The sequence below is a fragment of the Miniopterus natalensis genome, chromosome 11 (assembly GCF_054644295.1).
Source record: "Miniopterus natalensis isolate mMinNat1 chromosome 11, mMinNat1.hap1, whole genome shotgun sequence".
Classification (NCBI taxonomy): domain Eukaryota; kingdom Metazoa; phylum Chordata; class Mammalia; order Chiroptera; family Miniopteridae; genus Miniopterus; species Miniopterus natalensis.
Genome location: NC_142091.1, coordinates 28217670 through 28236899, shown reverse-complemented (window position 1 = coordinate 28236899; position 19230 = coordinate 28217670). Strand labels below are relative to the sequence as shown.

General features: G+C 41.1%; 1 protein-coding gene across 1 annotated transcript in view; it reads left to right on the top strand.

The window, feature by feature from the left end:
• The window catches only part of TYR (tyrosinase), a 51933-nt gene extending 44015 nt beyond the window's left edge, over nt 1-7918 (top strand). Inside the window, exons 4-5 of the mRNA XM_016206730.2 lie at nt 1085-1266; nt 7311-7918. Of these exons, the coding sequence (XP_016062216.1) occupies nt 1085-1266; nt 7311-7540 (412 nt within the window). The 3' untranslated portion in view covers nt 7541-7918. The remainder of the gene's footprint in view (nt 1-1084; nt 1267-7310) is intronic.
• The last annotated feature ends 11312 nt before the right edge of the window (nt 7919-19230 follow it).

Sequence of the window (19230 nt, the reverse complement as noted above, 5' to 3'; positions counted from 1 at the left end):
TCCATGTCATATAGCCTGATAATCCAAAGTCATTTTCTCTGTCACACTATTAATGACACACTATAAATTCTGCTATAGCTTCAGTTTCTACTTCATTCTTACTGCACCTTTTTGATCCCTTAGTATTTTAGCTATTATTCCAGTCAGAGTTTTTAATTGAATGCAACAGAAACTAACTCTGGCTCATTTAAAAAGGAAAAGAATTTGCTGAGAGGATATTGGATAGGTCAGGAAATTATGGAGAAGCAGGTTCAGAAACAGGTAGGAGCAAGGGAGGAGGGCAGCAGCCAAGTGATCTGCGGAAATGATGCTACAGAACACAGGAGACCCCTGAAGAGTAAGTACCTTTTCTGGTACTTCTGGCCTTGCTGCCTCTAAAAACTGGATGTTGATATTGCAACTGCCATCGCCCATGACTAGACTACTTTTCAATTGTCCTTGCCTCTTTGTGTCAGTATGTGCTGTTTCAAAGTCTTGGATGGGTACGTCTGATTGGCAGAATATTGATCATGTGGTAGTGACACTCCAGCTTCAGGAGGAGTTTGGAAACAAATTAGACTCATGGGTGTTGAGCTCTTTCTCCCTCCAAGATTCATTAACCATACACATCACCAAATAAAACAAGAACACTGAAATAATCATAGGTCCCCACCATGACCGAAAAAATGACCAAATTCCATTATTAATTTCAATTTAGTTTTGTACATTCTTTCTTTGGGCTAACTTTGTTTGACACATGAAACATTTAATTTATAACTATGACTCAATTGTCACTCAACCAATAATTACCCTTGTTCTGCCACATTCTGAAGGATCTGAACTTGTCATGTAAGTTTCATTTATCTTCTAAAAAAAATTCCTGTTTCAGTTTCCTCCAGTATTTCTTTCAAATGAATGAGTTTTATCAGGGCCTGATGGCATGAACTGGTGCTTCACAAAATACTTTCAAAGAATTAAAAATACATTTGGCATCTTTCCATATCTTGGGATCTTAAGATATGTCTTATTATTTTACTTTAAGAAACCCAAATATTTCCTTTATAAACAGTATGTTTCTGAGTCTGAACAATCCTTTCCTCTGCAGTATTTTTGAACAGTGGCTCCGAAGGCACCGTCCTCTTCAAGAAGTTTATCCAGCAGCCAATGCACCCATTGGACATAACCGGGAATCCTACATGGTTCCTTTCATACCTCTCTACAGAAACGGTGATTTCTTTATTTCATCCAGAGACCTGGGCTATGACTATAGCTACCTACAAAATTCAGGTAAAGTTTCATTTCTTCCAAATGAATTGCCAAATAAAGCGTGACCAATTTCTTTTGAGAGAATACAAAACCTTATGCTTTTACAATGTTACCACCAAATCCTTTAAATTGGGAAAGTGCATTACAGTCCTTAATTTATCACCAATTTATTATTACGTGAACTAAGTTGCAAGGATCTTTAAACTCATATCCATTCTGTGGAGTATACATTTCACACATGAAAGCCATGAAGAGAGACTAGAATTTAAATCAGGAAAGAAACAGGTTTGAGATATGACTACCTGCTAACTGTTGTGTGACCCTGGAAAATTTTACTTCAGTTCAGTGAATCTCAGTTTCTTAACCTGAAATATAGGGATCACAATACCTCAAAGAGATAGTATGATAATTAAATGAATGTGATGCATTGAAGAGCCTACTGCATCTAGCAGTTCTGAAACCATCTTTGGAAACTTTCTGCTGGATTACCAGGAAAAATTCTGGACATACTGTTTTTTAGGCCCAAATAATAATAATAATAAGAAGAAGAAGAAGGAGGAAAGCTATTATAATGATAATTGCTATTTAGGTAGAAATATAAAACTCTAGAATTTTAAGTAGATCTGGATTTTATTTTTTTTAATTTTTTAAATATATTTTTATTAATATCAGAGCAAGGAAGGGAAGGGAGAGACAGATAGAAACATCAACGAAGAGAGTCATTGATCGGCTGCCTCCTGCATGTCCCCTGCTGGAGATCAAACCCATAACCCGGGTGTGTGCCCTAACTGGGAATTGAACCGCGATCTCCTGCATCATAGATTGATACTCAACCACTGAGCCACGCCGGCCAAGCAAATCTTGGTTTTAAATAATCGTTCTGAGTAGAACTATATCAGTAACTTCTTGATGATGAACAAATAGTAATGTCTTCCCTTACTTGAGAGGTTGCTATATGCAGATTCCATACATGCATTATTAACCAACCATATAACAGGTAAGTATCATTATCCCTAGAAAGAGGTGAGGATACTAATACAAAGAGAATTTAAGTGACTTTCCCAATTTTAAACCCTGATATGTGGAGGAGCAAGATTTCAACACCAGAAGGTCCCCTTCACTCTGTCAAACAAAACTTCCACTCTAACACAAAGAAGGTCAACAACCAAAAGCTGTAAAACAGCATATAGCTTGTGGGTAAGAGGTATTCAACAAGCACTGACGTTTTCTTATATTCATTGATAATTTGTGAAAACATAAACAGATAAATAAAATGAACAAATAAATGACTTTATGAACTTACCTCTTGTATTAGACATTAGTGACATAATGACTGACATAGTTCCAGACCTCAAAGAGCCCTAAATTCAGTGTGGAAGCCAGACAATTGTGCAGGGAAGCATGAAACATAAGGTTGTATTAAGTGTAGTAACAGAGTCATAACCTTCACCGAGAAGAAAGCAATGACTTCTGAAAAGTTCCACTAAGAAGACAAGGCCTTGAAGGGTGAGCAGAGAGGTAGCAGATAAAAAGGGCAGGGAATACCCTAAACTAAAAGGATTACAAAAAAAATAGAGGTGGAAAGTGACATCGTCTGTATCAAATGCTAAATTCTCCTATTTGAATAGTATGAGCAACGAAACATTACACAGAGGAGCTAAATTTAGTCATTTCAACACACATTGAGTATCTTATGTTCCAAGAACTCTTCTGGGTGGCTGTATGCATTATTTCTTTTAACCTTCATAACTACCCCATGAAGTAGGTGCTGTTATTTCTTTTTCCTTTTCATAGATTAGAAATCAGAGGCTTAAAGAATATAAACATCTAGTAGGTGGCATCACAGAACCATGATTTAGGGCCAACAAGAGAATGTGCATTTTGTCAACCTTTTCCTGCCCTTTGGGGGAACCACTAGTTGAACAAATATGAGTTTGATTGAACTATTTTGATTTATCTGAATATCACTGCCAATGGAAGGACTACTAAAATGGCTGACAGGAGAAGATTAGTTCTTTGAAAACCTTAAGATCACCGAGAACAGGGGATTTTACAAACTATGGAGGTGTGGTAAGGGGAAGGGCTTTTTGTGATTCAAAAAGAGCAGCAGTCTCAAGTAACATGTTTGCCCTTTCTTGCGTAAGTACCCAGAGTACACAATGAAAACAGCACATTGGTAATGGTTTTCCAAAGATTCACCACTTAGGACTTTATGATTTCCATTTCAGAACATGCCAGACTCTTTCACTGACTCATGTTTTTGAATATGCTCTTCTCTCTGGCTAAACTCTGATGCTATTTATTCATCTGTCAAGGTCTCAGATATCATATCATCTTATACATATACGTAGTCATGTTTAATCACTCCTTTATTAGAGTTACATGGCTATTTCCGTAAGGATAAATCTTTCCATTCTCCATCGTGGCTGTGAGCCCTACAATATCAGAATTGATATCTTGCAAGCTTTTCCAGTCTAACTGTCAACTGGTATCTGGTATAGAGCGAAATCAATGAATTAATTTGAGTGTGATATTTATCAAAAAGAGTGGTGTCTTTTAACCAATATAAGTAAAGCTTGCTAGAAAAATGTCATCCCTCTTAATACCCAGGTGATTTTTTTATATGTATTCTTACATGTGTCAAGTCTTCTATCACATTAGTTTGTTTCTAGGTGGTTTTATTGATTTACTTATTCTTTCTACATACATATGTTTAATAACTACCTTGAACAAGGCATTGTCTTAGATACTATGCATACAGTGTCAAATAAAGCCTCTTCCTTACAGAGCTTACATCCTAGTGGAAGAGAAAGAGCTTAAACAACTACTTATCTAATAACTCATTTAGAGATGTGCCCATGTCTTGGGGTCAATGAAGACACATTTCAGAGGATATCAGTATGACAGGAAGAATTATTTGATAAAGGGCTCTTGATTATGGATTTTGGCCATATTGTTAGAATAACGGAAGCCTTAATAAATTTTAAACAGATCGTGGTCAAATTAGTTTTCAAAAGATCACTGTTCCTGCAACATGTAGAAAGTTTTGTAGAAACTGGAAAAAATATTTAGGAAGCGAGTGAAAACACTATCATAAGTGTCCAGGGGAGAGATGAAGGCAGTTTGGATTGCAGTGGTAGTGGTAGGGAAGCAGGCAGAAAGCACTAAAGGACTTGACATTATCCTGAAAAGAAAATTTACAGAACTTGAAAAATGATTTTTATACTAGGTGAGAAAGAAATACTAGGGATGCCTTTAAGCTTTCTGAGCTGTGAAAATAATGAATGGTGTTGTAAATCACTGAGATAGTGACAATAGGAGCAGGGCCAGACACAGAAGGAATCTTATAGTTGTATTTGTTACATAGTGAAATGGAGTGATATGAGACATCAGGATAAATATGTCTCTGGGGCAGTTGAATAGCCTTGAAACAGGAGAGTCTGATCTGGGGACACTAATGTTAGAGAATCAGCATATAAATTGTTATCTCTGCTAATCTGCACAATCCTATGTAGTAGTGATTTCTATTCTGTTTTATAGCTGAGTAAATTGAAAACAGAAAGATAAAGTGACTAATTTTGAGTCACAAAGCTAGTAAGCGGCAAATATTCTATCCCAAACCAATTCTCTATTACTCCATGGAAGAGAAGGTTCTCTTTAGTCCCCACATGTCTGAACACATATGTTCCACCTCACTGTTCCTTCCCTAGTGTCCAAATGGGTACTTTTTACTGAAAAGTAACCAAAACTGTTTGAGAAGTAAAATGGAGAAGAGACTCAATGAGTCACAGTAAGGGCTTAAAAGCATTAATCATTTATTTTATATTTTTAAAAGTAAAATAAAGGAAATCACATTTATTATGTAACCTCTATGTACTCTGCATTTTTGTTAGATATTTAAATGCACTATACATTAAAGTGACTAATAGCAACATAAGCTAGGCATTCGTAGCTCCATTTTCAAAATAATTTTAAAATATATTAAAAATAAATTTTATGTTTGATGAAAAAAAGTTTTCCCATTTTTAAATTTCTCTTTTGCTTTATATTTGTTTCCTTTCATTGTTTAGGTTTAAATTACACTAATTCCAAGTTATAAATCTTTTTAATGATTTATTTCATGTTTATCATTTGTAAATTATTGACCCTTCCTAATGAAAAGAAACACTAAATTGCAGTATTGTTCGAATTATGCTTAATAAGTCCTAAGGTATTTCAGAGGTATCTTAGTGACAGCTGGCAAAAGGACAGTGCCAAGGAAGAAGAAAGGTAGCAGGAGAAGTAGACAGGGTTTTAGCCCTATAGCCCCAATTAGGCCATGGAAGCTTTACTTTTATCTTCTATGAATCAATACCGGGCTTTGATATAGAATTGGTTTTTATCAAATTCTGATTAAAAAGCAACATTTCTGCTTTAATTGTTCTGACCATTATTGAGTTTATGGTTAATAGTGAGACTATCATTTTAAATTTTATTTCATGTTGCTATCCATTCTTTCTAAGATTAATTTATTAAACAAAAATTCCTTTCCTCCTTGGTTTGTGGATTTCATTTTTATTATATATAAAATCTACATATAACTGTAATTCCAGAATATTTTAAGATACTTCTCTATCTTTATTGGAGTAGGCATATGATTAACTTTTAAAAATAATTAAAACTTTTTGAAATTCAAATGGCAGAAACTCCATAGGAATGAGGTTAGATAAAAATGGAATTTATTGCTTTATAAAATTCAAGAAGCAGGATGAGCAGTCAAACTGTGAGAAAGACAGAAATTTGGCTGATACTGAGGGACAGCAATAACCAGGGAACTAAGTGCCCTAAAGACTGTCTCTCGCTTTCTCTGACTCTTATTATTCTGACTTGAGTCTCTATTCTTCGAAGTGTGTTGACTTCATCCTGTCTTTCACTTGTTGAGAAGACTATCATCACCTTCCTCTCAATGACAGCACAGTGAATTCTGAGTAATGATTCTGATTGGCCCATCTTAAGTCAATGGTCCACCTTGTATTAACTGACTATAGCCAAGGAAAGGGGTCATAAAGGAAGGCTATAGCTCCTGCATCAGCGAGGGTAGGAAGGTTGGGATAGGGAGCAGATCTAGTTTCAAATACCTAAGGCTTAAGTTAATCTATTACTCAAATAACAGTCTTGGTATGTTGTCCAGTATCAGCTTCATAATTTCAGGAACCAGAGCCACTCCTTTCTTATAATTTCACAAGACCTAGGGTTTAACCTGGACCACATGGTCCAAGATGGCTCACCATGACACTAACCACATTCCAGCTAAGCAAAAATAAAGAGGCATACTATTTCTTTTTAAGGGGACCGCCCAAAAGTTGCATATATTACTTTTGCTCAAGACTTGAGTCACACAGACATAATTTGCTGCAAGGTTAAAGCCAATATGCAATCTCTTCTTTCCATTGTATTACAAAATGGATATAGAGTATCTTATAAATAGTGATGGGTACTTTAAAATCAAGCAAAAGGATACCACAAGGAAATGTAATCATCACATAATAAATATTTGGTTCAACTGTGAATAATATCTAAATACTAAAAATAATAAAAATCCTAGATGTTGATTTGACCCCAAATCATGATATTATTATACTGAAAAGGTCAAAGAAAGAAAAGAGGAGTTGTAAGAGAACCAAAATCATTATATTTGAGGAATTCCAGAGATAAACTTGATAGTTAAGAGACAGTAATATTTGCCCGTTATTTAGAAATATGGAGGCAAATACCAGAATAAATAGCTCAAAGAGTTATAGTAACTGTCTTGGGGGCAGGCACTGTATAATTTACAGATGAGATATTATCTATAAACTATAAAACATCCCGACAAGTTGGGGTTACTGTTTTCCTATTTCCCTGATAAAGAAACTGAGGCATAGGAATAAGGTGTAACTTCCCTAAGCTTATAAGTGGCAGAGTTGACATTCAAACCCAAGCATCTGACTCCAAAATATTATGCAAGGATGATGATGGTGATGATGATGAAGATGGCAACGATGATGACCACAACAATAGTAAAAACACTGGTTTGTCTTTTTCAGATCCAGACTTTTTTCGAGATTACATTAAGCCCTATTTAGAACAAGCAAGTCGGATCTGGCCGTGGCTCATTGGGGCAGCTGTAGTGGGGTCTGTTCTCACTGCCGTGCTGGGAGGGCTCACTGGCCTGGTATGTCGTCGTCGGAAGAGAAAGCAGCTGTCCGAAGAACAGCAGCCACTCCTCATGGAAAAGGAGGATTACCACAGCATGTTGTATCAGAGTAATTTATAAAAGGCTTGGACAATACAGTAGGGCCAAAAGCCTGACTTCACTCTGACTCAAATGGCGTTCAAGTCCCCAGGGGAGGTCCCAACAGAAATCCCTAGTATTTGTCCGTGAAGACCATTATCAGAATTGTAATCTAATACAAAGTGTACCCCTCTTCTATCTCAGGCAGAACACACCTGTGCTCGCCTTGATTATCCCTTTGATGGTCTTCCTCAAGCTCACATTTTTAAGGAAAGAATGCTGTTTGGTAATTAGTAACTGTTAGTTGTATCTGGATAAACTTATAAAATATGGGAATCATTTTAATTATTTCCTTCTTGTTGTTTAATAAAGGTTTTTTAATTGCCTTTCTTTTATTTTAATAAAACAATAACAAATTAAGCCCAAGTCCTCCAAGCTTGAGAAATCCATTTTTATTTTTCCCAGAAAGCATAATGTTTCCCTTACATTTTACAGTCCTGCTAAAATGTGTTATAAATATCAAATATAAAACAACTTTCAACTCTTTCCTGCCACAGTCCTGACTATACTTTTGAAGGTCACTGAAAACAAGGGCCTGGCCCCTCTAACAGATCTGGCTAAGTACCTGTCTCAAGATGTGCTCGTTAAGTATGTTGGCAGTGCAGGAGGCAGTAAACAGGCATGAACCGAGTAGGAACGATAGTCCAGGTACAGAAGGTCACCAAGGCAGAAAGCTCCAGGTATCTGACAATGAGCAAAACTGGAAAAACAAAACCTGTCCCCCAGGGTGGCCTTTCCTCCCCAGGCATATCGCTGGTCATGCAGTTTAGACCCTGATCTTTCATATCGCTGGTCATGTGGTTCAGATCCTCCCCTAGCATGTGGCTAGTCATGTAGTAGACTCGTTAGAGGAGGAACAAGGGGCCCAAAGAATAGCCTCACCTGAATTCCATACAAGCCCTTGCACTCCCACTCCCTTAAGCACTAAATCCTCAGGACACTGAGGTTTTGACCTGCATCAAATAATCTTAAGAACAAAGCTTTGGCTCTATTGACCACAGAGACAGAGTTTTAGACAAACTAGATATAACTCGGGCCTCAGTTGTGTTTTAGCTCCAGGCCCCCCAAAAAAGGAGCAAAACCAGAGGAAGCCATGGCTGATATCAGGACCGAATGCAATTACTAATGACCCCCTACCTCAGTGCCGGCCAATCAACAGAGAGCATGATCCTGAAAGACACACCTGGAAAACTGATGAATATTCCATTGAGGTCCTCTTCTGGGGCTTCCCCTGAGATCCCTGCCTCTAGAGAGAAGGTAAAAGCCCTGAGGATGAGGACCCTGTGCTCACTCTTGCTCTCTCTTGAACACTCCTGTGCCTTCCCCCTTCCTCTTCCAAGTAAGTACCTTTACTCTCTTTCTCCTAAGCTCCAAGGGCCCTTCTTTTGCCTCTCTAATCTGTTTCCTGAGCCCATGCAGCCCAGCTGGCTCACTTCTTCCATGGCTCACTTCTACCTCTGTGACTTTCTAAAGAAACTTTTGCTGGTATTTGAGTCTTGGCTCTGAATTCTTTCTTAGCCGGAACGGAACTCAAGTGCCAAGGTTACTGAACCAAGGTCTGGTGACGTTTCACCACTAATGGCTACAATAATAATCCTATTAAGGGCTTTTCTATCACTTAAGAAGAATTTTATTTAATTAGAGAATGTAAAAAATGCTAAAAGACATTTCAAGGTTGAGAACAATTATGTGACTATCAGCTTATCTTCAACTGTAGCTAAATAACATTTCTATTTTTCTTGGTCTTAAACCTACATAATGATGTCTAGATAATCCTGCTATTTGAATTCAGCTGGGTCCATCTGAATTTCTAAAAATAGTCCAATTGATATTACACTTGTATTATAGCTATATATAGCATAAAAGACTAGAACCAATGGGTAGAAGGTATAGGAGTTCAATGAAAGGAGAAGCTATCCAATACACAGAGCTTTCCAAAACCAAAATCAACATCCTTTGAAAATAAGTGGTTGCCTCTGTAATTTTTCACACATAGTTTGGATGGCTAATCCAACATGAATTCTATAAAGAGACTTTAAGTATTGAATCTATAGTAGTGCCTACTTATTTATTTTTAATTAAATTTCTTGAGGTGACAGTGGTTAATAAAATTATATGAGTTTCAAGAGTACAATTCTATGATACATTTAAATTGGCTCAAGATTCTTAAGAATTCTCCATTCAGGAGCAAGGTCAAGCATGCTCTATAAAAAGTCCCTGTGATTCTGCCACAACATTTTAGGGTATTCCACTGGATTCCAACTTTCACTCTCTCATTCAAACTTACTTACTCTGTCTTAGCATCCTGTCTCTTCAGTTCCCTTATACCTAGTTTGTATCTGTCTGCTGAACATTTTCTTTTTTTCTTTTAGTTTGACTACTTAATTTTCAGTGTCATCTCTGAGCAATGTCTTTGCACTCTCTGTGCCATGCTTTAAAGACAGAATTATCCAATTCAGGCTCCCAGGAACCTGCCTGTGTATGGCACCTGAACCTCTATATCTCTGGGAGTGTATTTAAGAGAACACACACTGACCTATATGGTACCTTTCAATGAAAATTTTCTACAACTCCTGTAAAGTCTGAATCTTAGCATTTAAAAAGGAATTGACTGGAAAAAATGAGCCCTTAAAAATGGCTTTATCCAAAAAAGACTGATCTAAAGTCAAGATCATGTAATTTTAAATGGTTACATTTCACTTAGTCACAGTTTGGATTTCAAAGAAAAACAAAAAATCAACCTATGATAGACGTATAATCTTATCTAAAAAAAAAAAATTACAAATATTGCTAAAGTAATGTCACTGACTCTTAGAAATTACTAATAGTTAAAAAACTCAGTTATAGAGCAATATTCCTCCTTTAACTCTCCTTAGAGGTCAGACTTATCATTTGCAATCCTGTCTAATTTCTGATTCCTAGTGGAGAGAAATCAGACAAGAGATGAGGAGCAGCATACTCATTAACACAGCGGGGATCTGTGGCACTAGAGGGAAAAAACTGGGAATTATATCCTCAGCTGGATGAGTAACCGAAAAAACAAAAGATTTACAATAAATTTGCAATGGCACCTGAGGAGTGGATTCCACTTAGACAGACATTGGAAAAAATAAAACCAATAACAATGAGTGGGAAAAGAAGTCCAGGTTACAATCTGCAGAAGATTCTGGAGAAGCAGAAACCGTGACAGCGCCTGCCTTCAGTATGATCTCAGAACACAACTCCAACTTAACTAGGTTTGATCTGAAAGAGAAACTTTTAGTCCAGGTGGTATTTTTAATCTTTTGTTTGTGTGTGTGTGTTTGTTTGTTTGCAAAGCCTCTTGAATATAATCTACTCAAGGAATTGTCATTATCGATGACAGGGGTCTGTATAAAGTCATTCTTTTCTTTATCACAAGGCAATTCCCCCTGTATCGCTGCACTTCAATAGAGAATATTGTTTTGTTTCTCTAGACTAGGGCCTCAAGGTAACTACTTATGTAGCAGCAACATCTGTGATAAAACCACCACCACATTGATTCCGTGGTTTTCTCAGTAAGGTGCCAAAATTACATGACTGATATTTCAAGATACCTGGCACTTTTATTAAATTCTAATTTACATGATATTCTGTGGCACTGTTTTATACTATGGCTTTTATAAATTGATTCATTTTCAGCTCTGCTCTTTTCCACTGCCACGTTGTAAGTCACATTTTGTCACAGAAAAAGAAATAATCAGCTGCCACTTTTTTGTCCCTCTTTCTGTGTTTTATATATATAAATATATATGGAGAGTATTTTTAGTTCCCAACCTTTCCAAAAAGTCAAATACATACTTCTCCATCTGTAGAAGTAAGTATATGATGGGTACAAGTCATTTCAGCCAGTGTCTCTAGCAAGCTGACTACTGGCATAGATTGTGAATGTTTTAAAATAGCCTTTTCTGTGTTTATATGGGCTTTGATCTGTAGGGAACAGTTTTCTTTGTCACCATAAAAAGGGTCTCATTGGGCCACCTATTGTGAGCCTGTGCTGTTTTCCCCTTCTGATTAGACGCCTCTGGATGCTGCTGAAATGCAGGTAAAAAGATTTTTGTTTGTTTGTTTTAATGTTGTGTTGCTTATTTTCATAAGCATTTGCGAGTTTGTACAACATAAAGAAGATAAAACTCCCTATGGCATCCACTGGAGGCCTTAAGGACTTCCAAATCATTCAGCTATTTAAAATGTAAGAAAGAATAGTTTAAGTATCTTCTTTTAAACAAAAACCTTATTACAACTCTATATAGTTCATGTTTATCTGTTTTGTGAGCTCCTTTCATAGTGTAAGAAATTATTCCTATAATTTCCTATTAATCTACCAATTCTTGCATGTTTCACAATCATAATCATACAGATTTCTAATTTTGTATTTAAAAATAAATAACAAAGATATTATAATATAGTGAGTAGCTACGATACTCCAAGAACTGTACATAATATAGTGACTAGCTATGATACTCCAAGAACTGTACTAAGTACTTCATATATATATAAACTTATTTAATTTTCATGTTATTGATATAAGTATTATTTGTGTACTCAAATGAGGAGACTGTGGCTTCCATAGGTTATGTACCTTACCCAGGACTACATGTCTGTTCAGTAGAATTTAGATGGGACTTATACCCAGTTTCTCCTAGATGACTCATAACTATAAATTTCATTGTTGTTATGTTGATGTGTCATAACTTACCAGTTTCTTGCTACTTGGTGGTTAGGTTTTATCTAGCTTTTAAATCAAGTTTAGTGCTATAAGGAATATCTTGGTACATTTGGGTGTGATTTCTCTTAAATTATTTTCCAGTGGTATGATCTCTGGGTCAAAGCATATAAATAATTTCATGGTTTTTCTAATAACTTGCCACAGTACTTTTGAAAAGGGCTGCATGGATTTAAAAATGCAAAGAGAAGTTTAAAAATAAGAGATCAAAAGGAATAAAGAAGGAAATGAAAAGATGAAGAGGGGAGAAGACTTGCAGTTCTCTCTGAGAGGAGCTGAAGACCCTAATTGGCACTTGAAATACTGCTTCCTTCCATAAATATATCTTTTCCAAATTATAACACTCACCTAACACTTTCCCCTCACTAAAATTCGAGGACAATTCAGACTGAAGCCATCTTAGAGAGATAGTAAATAGCATGAATACAAATTGGTCCCAAAATAAGATATTTTCAGAGATGTGTACGTCCTGGCTAGGTGGAGAGAGGTGTGTGCCTCGAGAGCAATGCAGGAATAAAAAAAAACAAAAACAGCAAAACCTGAAATCCGCTTTTGGAAGAATAATTGCCGGGCATCAAAACAGTGACTCTAAGCGGAATCCGTTTCAGCTGCTGGGAGACACAAGCCGTCCCGGGACAGGGGCCTGGAAGGCCGGGAAGGCCCTGGAAACAAAGCCCGGGATAGGGCTGAGCACTCTGTTCCTCTGGCCTTTCGAGCAAATTCTACACTCTGCCTGGGATGCAGTCAGTCTTCCTTCTCACATCGTGTCCTTTTTAAACACTCCCGCCGGAGTACTTGTAAAGAACGCACAGATGTGTGTGAGAGTGTGCTTGTGTGTTTGGACGGAAACAAGGAGAGAAACCACAGAAAGGCGGGAACTTCCGCACCTCTCTCCGGTAGGGAGCTGAGCTGTGTCGCTGACTGTGTTCCTCCATTGCCACCGCGGTGAGTGACCACCAGCGCCGCGGCCTCCACCGCGCCTGCTTCTCCTGGGATTCAACAAGCCCAAGCCAGGCCCCAGCCTCGGCCGCTCCGGGCCCACTCGCCGTGGCACGAGCGGGCCTTATGGAGGCGCCGGGGGAATGAATTCCTTACCTCTTCTCGCTTCTGGAGTCACGCAGCAGATCCTCGCGCACCACGGGCCCTTCCAGCTCGCGCCACTCGAACGCCCACGGAAAAAGCCGCTCCCCGCCTGGCACTGTCTCGCGGGCTCTGCGTGTCCTCCCCGAGCCTGCCTGGGTTTTCCCGGCATCCTGCGGGTTCCTCCCGCCTCCCACACATGCGCACAGGAGGGGGATCAGCACGTGTCCAGTGGACGGGTGAGGGCGAAGGTGGCGTCCACGTGAGCGGCCCAAGTTGGGAGCGCGGCCGTGGCGTCCCCACCACGGGGGTTCCCGCCTGACGGCCGCCCCGAACTGCCTGCCGGGAGCGGTTCCCGCCGCCCACGTGACCCGGAACTGGACTAAGAGGGGTAGACGAAGAATGACCCTGTTTTTCTAAATCTTCCTTAAATGTGTGTGTAGCTCACACTTATTCCAGCGGTTCACACTGGAAGTGTTTTAGGTCTTTATTTAAAAACGTGGTGATGTTTCTGTGACCAGAAATAGGCCATGGAAACCTAGTTCCTGGTTGTAGGCAGTGGCCAGGGGGTCGGTCGATGTCTGCGCACGAAGGGCCCCCCCCGAGGTCACGGTGAACAGCGCCGGGGGAGCGCGGTCCGCGCGGGCGCAGCGCGCATGCCCGGCCCGGGCCTGTCTCCGCCCCCCCGGGCCTGTCTCCGCCCCCCCGGGCCTGTCTCCGCCCCCCCGGGCCTGTCTCCGCCCCCCCGGGCCTGTCTCCGCCCCCCCCGGGCCTGTCTCCGCCCCCCCCCTGGGCCTGTCTCCGCCCCCCGGGCCTGTCTCCGCCCCCCCCGGGCCTGTCTCCGCCCCCCCCGGGCCTGTCTCCGCCCCCCCCGGGCCTGTCTCCGCCCCCCCCGGGCCTGTCTCCGCCCCCCCGGGCCTGTCTCCGCCCCCCCGGGCCTGTCTCCGCCCCCCCGGGCCTGTCTCCGCCCCCCCCGGCCTGTCTCCGCCCCCCCGGGCCTGTCTCCGCCCCCCCGGGCCTGTCTCCGCCCCCCCCGGGCCTGTCTCCGCCCCCCCCGGGCCTGTCTCCGCCCCCCCCCTGGGCCTGTCTCCGCCCCCCGAGCCTGTCTCCGCCCCCCCCGGGCCTGTCTCCGCCCCCCCCGGGCCTGTCTCCGCCCCCCCGGGCCTGTCTCCGCCCCCCGGGCCTGTCTCCGCCCCCCCGGGCCTGTCTCCGCCCCCCCGGGCCTGTCTCCGCCCCCCCCGGCCTGTCTCCGCCCCCCCGGGCCTGTCTCCGCCCCCCCGGGCCTGTCTCCGCCCCCCCGGGCCTGTCTCCGCCCCCCCCGGGCCTGTCTCCGCCCTCCCGGGCCTGTCTCTGCCCCCCGGGGCCTGTCTCCGCCCTCCCGGGCAGGCGGCTCCAGCGCCCAGCCTCCCTGCGCCTGGCTGCCGCCCGAGAGCTGCCTGCCCCACACGTGCGGGAGTGCGGCTCCCGGGGACGCCATCGCACAGCCCTGACCCTGAAGCAGGTCGGAAAGCGCCTTTGCCGAGGGAGGAAATACATTCTGGGGTTAGGATGGGGATATTTTGGGGAGGAAGGTTGTGTGGAGGGCTTATTCTGCCTTAAAAACTAACAAAGAAAAGCGGCCAGGTGATAAAGTCCTTTTTTTTTTTAATATATCTTTATTGGTTTCAGGGAGGTAAGGGAGAGGGAGAAAGCGAGCTGAAACATCAACGATGAGAGGGTCATTGACCGGCTGCCTCCTGCACGCCCCCGACTCGGGATCGAGCCCGCAGCCCATTGAACCGCGATCTCCTGGATCCTAGGTCGATGCTCAACCGCCGAGCCACGCCCGCCGGGCAGAGTGCTCTTAATGGGAGGTTAACCTGGCACAGGCTGTGCTATCAAGTATGTTAAAGATACGTGAAAACCTTTAACATACGGGGGATCTGATATCAGACTTGATGAATTTGATTTCTGGCTCAATCTCTTTGCATGAATTATTTTATCTCTCTGGTCTTCAGTTTTCTCATCTTTAAAATGCAAATAAAAATAGTACTTTCTTCAACATATTCTAGAGAATAAATGCAAAGCATTTACAGTAGAGGGTAAGGCGGCTCCGGTATGTGTGAGTTAAGAAGTTTTCATAGAGCACATTAAGTTACCATTAAGTAAACTGTGTTTAAAAAAGAGATGAAAATATAACCATACATTCTGTTTATGCTAAGTCATTTTGCATAATCTTTAATATTAATATAATATACCCATTTAATGAAATGATATCATGACAAATATGCATGTAACTTTAAGACAGAGAAACATTTGGAACCAAAAAATCTTCATCTTGTCAATAGGCTCCCAGTTCATAAACAAAAGGTAGCTATTAATCCACCTTTAATAAGGGGATACTGAGCTTGAAACTGATGAATATCCTAGGCCAACTTTCCTTAGTAGGAAAGACTTCTCTTAGAGCTGGAGAGTAATGGTTCACTTTTGTTTTATTAACTTAAGGAACAAGTACTTTTTACAGGACATACACTCTAGGTTGGCTTGCTTTAAACTAGGTAACATTCCTAATAAAAGAAAACGGAGAGCTAAAACTGGTGAAAATAGTGACCCTGGGAAGAGAGAAATTCTCACAGAAAAAATTCTTAGCAGGAGTTGAAAGCACAAAGACGTGTCGTATCTGCTAGCGACTCTAGCAACTGTGCTCTTAGATGCAGATGGTTAACATCTAACTATAACGGTACTGGAAATATAATGACCTCAGAGCAGTATTTTAATACACACTTTCATAAATAAGATCATAATACAGAAAAAGTAACAAATTATTCATAGTCTGCTACCTGATTTCTTCAGGGTGGCCTAATTTCTTCCACGATAATCATAATAGTTACCTTTTTACCTATTCATGTTAGACATAATTCAAAGCACTATTATTATATAATTGCTACTTCTCATCTAAAATCTGAAAGTGCATTTTTATCTTAATTTTAATAAGGGAGAAACCGGAAGAACAGAGACCTGCTCAAAAGGACCAGGACTTTTAATTCATACCTGTTGCTATACATACTGTACCGCTTCCAGACTTTGGTACTTGTCTTTCTGTGGTTATTAAAATTGTCACTGTTATTAATAGCATTGAGCACTTACTTTGTGTCCCTAAATACTTTACATTTATTAACCCATACAACCCTCGCTCTATAGATACGAAAACTAAAGCTGCCCTAGCCGGTTTTGCTCTGTGGTTAGAGCATCGGCCTTTGGACTGACGGGTCCCAGGTTCGATTCCGGCCACAGGCACGTGCCTCAGTTGCAGGCTCAATCCCCAGCCTCGGGTGGGATGTGTTCGGGAGGCAACCAATCGATGTGTCTCTCTCACATTCATCTTTCTCTCTCTCTCTCTCCCCCTTCCACTCTCTCTGAAAAGCAATGGAAAAAATATCCTCAGGTGAGGGTTAAAAAATAAGAAAAAAAAGAAAACTAAAGCTGAGGAAATTTTTTAAAAATTGTCCAAGATAACAGAGCTCACATTAATGGAGGCAGGATTTACTTTTTTAAATATGTTTTTATTGATTTTAGTGAGAGAGGAAGGGAGAGGGAGAGAGAAAGAGAGAGTAGCACAGATGTGAGAGTGAAACATCCATCAGCTGCCTCCTGCACGACCCCTACTGGGGACAGAGCCCGAAACCCAGGCATGTGCCCTGACCAGGAATCAAACTGGTGACCTCTTGGTTCACGGGTCAACATTCAACCACGGAGCGGCACCAGCCAGTCTGGAGGCAGGATTTTCACTTAAGCTGCATGACTCTAAAATTTAGGGAGTTTGTTTCAAAAGGAATTGTCACCATTACATTACATGGTCAGTTCTGGGATTCTGTAGGTCCAGAAAGACACCAGTCTGTGAAGTCAAAGCAAATCATCAGCCTCATCCTGACAGAAACCTAAAGGTTCTTGATAAAGTATAATACTAAAAATATGATACCCAATAATCAATCAGTCAGCACCACCCTGTCATATATTGACTCTAAAACTGCTGTTTCAGGTACAGTGATTATTCTGTACTGAAATAAGTCAAACATTGGTGGGAAAACTAGTCACCGTTAGTTTTTAAAAGTGTCATAAAGACTTGCTGGTGGAATAAAGATTGCTTTTCCTGAGAATATAAACTGTTCTGCAGATTACAGTTGGAATTGAGATGCGATGAGATGAGCTAGAGAATGCAGGAAAGAGAACAAAAAGAAAAAGGAATATCTTAGCTAATCCTACCAAAACAGACGACGTATACCACAGTCCGCTTAAGGAAAAGTGAAATCAGACAAGTTGAGAATGAGCAGGAAAAAGAAACAGATGAGTATTAGGAGTTTGGGTGTGTTTTTTAATGATGTTTAACAAAAGAGATCAAAGCGTGTTTGCATCCTGCCCCGCCAACCTGTTTTGTGTCAGGTACACTTTACTGTGTGCCAGGTATGGGATGAGAGGAACATGCAACAAACAATATGCAAAGAGGGGACAGAATGGTATCAGAACCTGGGCCAGTGTCTCACCCCTACTTGGGGTTCTTTGGTAGGACTAGGTTAGTGCATGCCATTCAAGCAGTAGTCCCAACTGTGCACCTAATCAACCATTAACTGTTAGTAAAGGGTGATTCCAATCTGGGGTACTTATCTGCCATCTGTCAGATGGAGAAAAAAGGCTGAGAGAGAAAAGAGACACAGCAAAGAAGACAGGAACCTGCTTCAAGGGTTTAGACACAAACATGGAATGAAAACAAGGAAGGGAGTATGGGATAAGGTCCTGCACCCGCGCCCTCTGCCCCCCCCGGGCAGAAAAGCAGGGAGAAAACAAGGAACTAAGGCATGTAGGAGGTACCTGGGGTGCCCAATATGACCTGGGCTTGTTGGTTCTCTAGGAGTCATAAAACAAAGCATAGTTGTACCTAGAGCTAAGATTTATTACAGGGGAAAAAAAACAAAGCAAAATCGGCAAAGGGAAGAGGTGTGTGGGGTGAAGTCCAGAGGGAACCAGGCCCCAGCTTCCAAGAGTCTTCTTCCAGCAGCCATACAAGATACACATAATTCCTCCAGCAAGAGGATCTGACAGTCTTTGTGAAATGTGGTCTATAAGAGAAGCTCATCAGAGACTCAGTGTCGAAGGTTTTTTATTGGGGGTTGATCACATAGGCACCTTATGACTAGCACTTGTCAAAATTCCAGACTCCCAGAAGAGCAGTATTCAGTATAAAACTTCTTGTTTGCACAAGTGTAGCCACGCTGAGCCACTCTTACCAGTTAGGGTGGTGGGAACCCTCCTGAAATCTAAGCTCCCAGATGCCAGCTAATGGCCAACCTCGCAAGCAGCCCTTTCTAAGAACAGTGGTCTCAGGCCTGGTGTAGCGACTTTTCCTCTGAACACAACTGTATGCACAATCTTTTACACACAATAACCCATACCTACTACTAAATGTAGGCCAATAAAAGTATTATACTCTCTCTAATCAAAGTATTCTTGAGGTGGAAGAAGGAAAGAGATGAGAAGAGAAGCAGACCAAGGTGGAGGAGCATGTCTCTCCCCTGCAGGAAACCTACTCCAAGCTAGTTTGAAACCAGTAGTAAATGCGTAATAAAGGCTAGAACTACAAGAAAGGCACCGAATCTTCCTTTCCAGTCGCCATACCCAGGAAAAATACAGTCAAGCCTTGTTATTCAGATTCCTTATTTGCAAGTCACCTACATACTAATTATTTTTGTAACCCCTGAGTCAATACTCACTGAACTTTCAGTCATTTGCAGACACGCACAGAGCAACGAAAAGTTTGCATCGCTTAAGGCCCAGGGTCCCAGCTGATGTCAAACAAGGGCACTCTGCCTTCTTG